General features: G+C 39.0%; 1 protein-coding gene across 1 annotated transcript in view; it reads right to left on the minus strand.

The window, feature by feature from the left end:
- Positions 1 to 231: 231 nt before the first annotated feature.
- camkmt (calmodulin-lysine N-methyltransferase) overlaps positions 232 to 5,628 on the minus strand; it is a 131,152-nt gene continuing 125,755 nt past the window's right edge. Inside the window, exon 11 of the mRNA XM_015042005.1 lies at positions 232 to 4,936. Within this exon, the coding sequence (XP_014897491.1) occupies positions 4,838 to 4,936 (99 nt within the window). The 3' untranslated portion in view covers positions 232 to 4,837. The remainder of the gene's footprint in view (positions 4,937 to 5,628) is intronic.

The raw sequence follows: 5,628 nt of genomic DNA on the forward strand, positions 1-5,628 counted from the left end.
GATTAGTTGTGCAGATTATAATAAACTGCTTTGCTTAATCGTACAAAGTAGTGAAAACATGTACATACAAATTAAAAGGAAAAACGAAAAGTCCAGATTTAGTGAAGAAAAAATATTTTATTCGATCAGAAAAACCATGAACATTCAAATGATTTTCATTACAGCAAAGCAAAACGCTCATCCTCTTTTCTAAATCAAATCTGTTTGACTTACAAACCTCCTCACTTCTGCTTTTTTTTTTTGTCGCGTCTGTTTGAGGCCTCAAATTCACACGGAATGACAAACAGGACGCTGAAATGAGCTCTAATAAAAATATTACAGATTCAAACGTCTAATTCACACATACGGTACATTAGGTACGAGCTGATAGATCGTTCAGAAAGAGTTTCAATAATAACAAACAAGATATGCATTTTCTACTGAGTCAAACATTGTTTTTCGTTATGGCTAAAAATTGATGCTGATGCACACGATGAAGAAAACGCAGCTGAGTTTGTTGACAGTGGTCCGGTTCAGAAATGAAAATCAGTCACATCCATACACAGACTGAAGTTTAAGGTTGAACTCTTCCTCCTCTGCTATGCCGATGCAAGTCAGCCATGCGTTTCTAAGGCATTTATACGTATCCAAGGTGGATATTATCGATAGCTTTGCTGCTGCTGTTGCAGGTGCGATGTGAGCTACGGCTAAAGCCAGGCTGCCGCGGATTTCTTTGGGGACACGTCGGATAATTCAGTTGTACGGGCGTCGCGACTCAGAGGCGCCGTGTAAACTGCAATGTGTCGCACTGCTGCAAAATTGACAAAGTGCAGCAAAAGCTTCTGAAGCGGGCAGCTAGCCGCCTCTCAGATGCAGTGAAAACCCGAATCCTCAGATCGATTGACTCGGATTTGGCGGTCCCCACAGTGAGTGAAGCTAGTCATAAATGTCACGTCCACAAAGCCCACTTAAAGGAATGATTGGAGAAGTTCATCTCACTGTAATTCAAGTCAGATCTTCTACAGAATTAGGACTTCTAGAATATTCTAGAGGTCATCTTAAGCTGGGCTGATCCCGTCCTACAAAGCAAAATGATTCAAAGTAAGAGCGTTTGGTTTATTTATTTAGAAACTAATCACACAGATATGTGATATTACTTATGATTACAAAAAAATACTTTCAGAACTTATTTAATTTCTCACAGATTGTGTAAAGGACATTTAGCTTGAATTGTGAATTCTTCAGTAATCACAGAAACACTACTTTTTTATGGTGCCTCTGTGTTTTAAGGCAGCATGAAATTAGAGAGCCAGCTTGAAACGAATGCAAACAAAAAAAAAAGAAACCCGCTGAAAGTTTTAATTGATACTTTTAAAGAGTACTTACTGGTTATAATGCTGATTTGTTCAATACCAAACACTTTAAATCTGATAATAATACTAGTCGAATCATGGTTATCTCACCATATTCGTCTTTATGTATAGAAGATTATTTAAGAAATCGTTATTTCTATGGTAAGTGTGAAAGTTCGCGGCGACGTCGCAGCCTGAAACACGCCAGCATGTTGTAAATCTTTTGTCAGCTGTTCTTGCTGTATTAGACAGTGATGCTGTGTCTGTGTACGGTCACAGTGGAGGGAGGGTATTTATGTTCCACACTCTTAAGAAAAAAAACAAACCAAAAAACAGCAAATCGCACTGCAAAAACAAAAAAGTGAGATTAAAAATTTTTTTTTTTTTTTTTTTTTTTTTTTTTGCAATGACATTTCAATCATCAAAACAGTGATTTTTACAACGTCCTTTTTTTTCTGAGGCTGATTATCTTGTGTGAAATATAAACATCAGCCACTGGGAAGTACTGCATAGCTTCTTGGCTGCCCTGTACGTCAGTGGATCACAGTGTATCGTGGAAACGCGTCGCTAGCCGCAACACACGCCTTCATACCTGCAGCTTTCCCGATGATACAAGAGACAGGAAGCCAGACAATCTGTGACAAAAAACACCTGAGAACAATTGGTTGATAAAAAAAAAAAACTTGGCATTTTTCGATTGAATAAACTGAAGAAGCAAACATCTGTAAGGTTGTGAATGTAAGAGATAAAGATGTAGATATGTTTGTCGTATGACTCAGGATGAACACAGGATTTGGTTCCGGTTTGAGTTTGATACTCCTGATGATTGTTCTCCAGCAACTAAAGTTTCCAGATTCTCTGGAAACGTCCAGACATTCAGGCATTCTGCAAAGGCAGCCGCAGGTCGTAAAACAGTCTCTATGGTAACAGAAGGGTCATGGATGAGTCTGACATATTTTACTCGTTGCACACTTTATGTATTACTATATACTTATTTTTACAAAGGAGCCATTCCAGCGACGTTCTTTGCAACCTGGTAAAGATGGGCAAGAAGGCTTCAAATGGATTCACATTAATATTATTTATGTATTTACATCATCTCACAGTGAAAAAGCCAACCTTTATTTTGAGTAATTCAACTTAGAGTAGACTTTAGATCACGCCTAAAAAATTCAACCTGCTCGAGCCCAGAGGCATTGCGTCCGAGCCCAAAGTAAACCCACCGTATCATTTTAAATAAAATGTTACTGCTTTTGTTTTTAGACCACTGTTATTTAAGTGCAACTTCTCCTGTTTTTAGCTTTTGTTTGACGTCTTCCAGCTCCAACTTGTCGCTTGTTGTAACCTCAGTGTGAGTCAAATCGTCTGGGATGTGTTTAATTTACGTGTGGTATAAATATGACGTGACACAGATGTCCATTTCTTATGGATGAGGACATATATTTACCACGTAACTATAGACAGTGAGCGGGATGATAACGGAGGCAAAATAATCCTCTAAAACTCCAGCAAAACTGTAGCAACCAATAACACATTTGGGTCACTGAGTCTCCATAGCGACCTCCTTTTTAGAGTGATGTCAGAAACGCAATCTTTTCCATCACACCGTTTCAAACGTTAGCATCGTGAGCTTCAACAAAAATCATGCAGATTGGGTCAGAAGTGTTTTGCATTCGTGCTTTTTATCCACTATACGGTTTCCGTATCTGCAAGAGACAATAATACTTTTGAGGAACACTGATCTGACGCGTTGAGGAAATATGTACACTTGTTTTTCACTAAATAGCTACTATAATAAGACCGTCAAGTGGCTCAAAACTCCTGAATGGTTATTGCAACGTCGTTGTTCATGGAGGCCGTCTGTAGAAAAGCGCGGCGCTCCCTCTGTGACCATTTCATAAAACCAACATGGAGGATCCAAGAGGGGGAACGTTGGCGGTGGTCTGCAATCATGTGACCTCACGCCGACTGTTTGGGTTCGGATGATGCATGTGTGAGCCTTTAGCGCTTAATGCTTGTCACGATGGAGGATCTGTAGTGCTGTGATGGCCTGCTTTTCTTCCAAATAAATGCTAAGGGAACATTATTCATGGGATTATAAACTTTCTTAAGTAGCTAGAAAGAAATTTTGAATTAAAAACATCTGCAAGAGTCTACAGAAATGGTCTACAGTCATCTCCTTCTCCAGATTTAAATCCTGCAGAAGGAACCAGAAGAGACTATAGGATAAAAAGGTCAAGGATTCCTCTCTCTAAAAATGTTACAGAAGATGAATCGCTGTAACATTTTTATTAGCAAATTTATTAGCATTTCTATTAGCAAAATCGGATTGTACGAAATATATAGAACATTACCTTTGTGTTTTTCCCCACTAAAACACCCAAACAGATTTTCAGTGTGAGATAACACTACTTCAATAACACATCACTTTATTTTCAAGCCTTTACCAGGAGTGCCAATAAATGTCACCGAAACCAAACCGAAATGAGTTTGTTGCGCTCGCCGGCACGGAATACCGTCGTTTGGAAAAGATCGAAAAAAAACAATATCAAATTTCACACACACAATCACAAAAATACATCATTTTCTATTCCACAGTTTTGGGTCAATATATACTAGTACAACAGTTCTGCGTGAGCCTGATAAATAACTCCTACTCACAACCCCCTTCAAAAATAATGATACTTGACACAATGAGCCAGGTGTGAAGATTCACACATCAGTAAAATCAGAGCAATCAGCTGCATTTTAGCAACTCAAACTGGAACTGAAGAGGGGAATTACAGACGATGGTTAACAAATTAAGATCAGGCTGTTCCTTTCATCATGATACCAAACTGTAAAGCAAACCATAAAGCAATACTGATAGTGGATTCATAGTGTGTATGCTGGAGATTGATTAGTCGTGTTAATTGCAGCAAAATTGCAGAGAAGAAGAAAAAAAAAAGTCATATAAAATCTGTGTCTCCTGCAGCAACCGATGCTCTTTTCATCTGAAAGTGCCGTAATGTGTTAATGCACTGCACTGCTGTAACACACACACACACACACACAAATTAAGTTCTTTGTACTGACCCCTGACTGGGATGAATGAGATGTTTTAAGAGAAATTAAAGGTGGAAATTGAGGAAGCTGTAAATTGCTCCACACTCCGAGTCGAAGCCGGCCTCCACGCTGAGCGCGGGAACACAGTGAGCGACGTTTGTTAACAGTGACCAGCTAGAGCACTAATGAGTACCTGACATGTACAGAAAACCGTCACGTAATTCACTGCAAGCAGGCGGAAATTCAAATAAATGCATAGGAATCACAGACTCCTTGTAAAGTCAATAAATCCGTAACGGATGGCTAAACTTTTCAACTAGCAGATTAACTGCTAGCTATAAAAGCTGAGTGACCGTCTTCTGGACTGAGAGGAGTTGTTTGGAATATGGCTGGAGGTGAAATAAAAGGAAAAAAAATGCAAACAGAGTGTTATGTATAGCAAAGAGCTCCCTTATTCTATTTTACTGAGCTTGGTTAACAGGTTGAGGTCCTTTGGTCAGGGTGACGAGGAGAGGATAGTGGATGTTTTCATCGTATGCCTGCTTTCCTTCTCTCAGCATCTGAAAAAGGACAAAACGGGGAAAAGCAGTGACTAAACACAACACGGCAGAAATCTTAGTGTGACGCTGCACATGTAGGAAAAACACAGCCTGAGGGGGGGAAAAGTAGCACTTTAGCGAAACGTGGAGCGAGTGCAAAAACATAGCCTACAAGAAACATCTTGAACGAGTAAATCTGGAGGTTCAGAACTAAAACCAAGCTAAAAGAATCACGTTTAAGACGAACGGTTTGAGAAATGTTTGCAGGTGTCAGTTCTGAGGGGTCTGTTAGACTTTGTCAGAGAACTGCTGTGTTCAATTAGATATTTTTCTTTTGGCTAAAAACTCAAGTTTACGGCACCACAACATGCTGTCCTCCTGCAAGAACGTCACAAATAAGGCACAGAGGAGGAAACTTAATAGCATAAAGATGTAAAGTGTCAAACTGTTAATTTCTTCATAGTTTTCTTGAGAGAAGTCAGACTTTTTCACAATTGTTTAAAGTGCTCAGTGGTTTTCCAGCGTTCCTAAAGGGGGAGATACTTTTGAGATTTCATTAGATGATCTCTGTTTGGTTTTTGTACCTGTTTCTAAATAGCAAAGTGGACAAATGAAGGACAAAAAGAGGAATGAGAGGCCTAGAGTCCAATCTAGTTAAAAAAAAAAAAAAAAAAAAAAACCAAACCTGAAAAAAAATTTTGCAGGACAAATTG

This window comes from Poecilia latipinna, unplaced genomic scaffold (genome assembly GCF_001443285.1).
Source record: "Poecilia latipinna isolate Pla-1442-1.1 unplaced genomic scaffold, P_latipinna-1.0 Scaffold33, whole genome shotgun sequence".
Classification (NCBI taxonomy): Eukaryota; Metazoa; Chordata; class Actinopteri; order Cyprinodontiformes; family Poeciliidae; genus Poecilia; species Poecilia latipinna.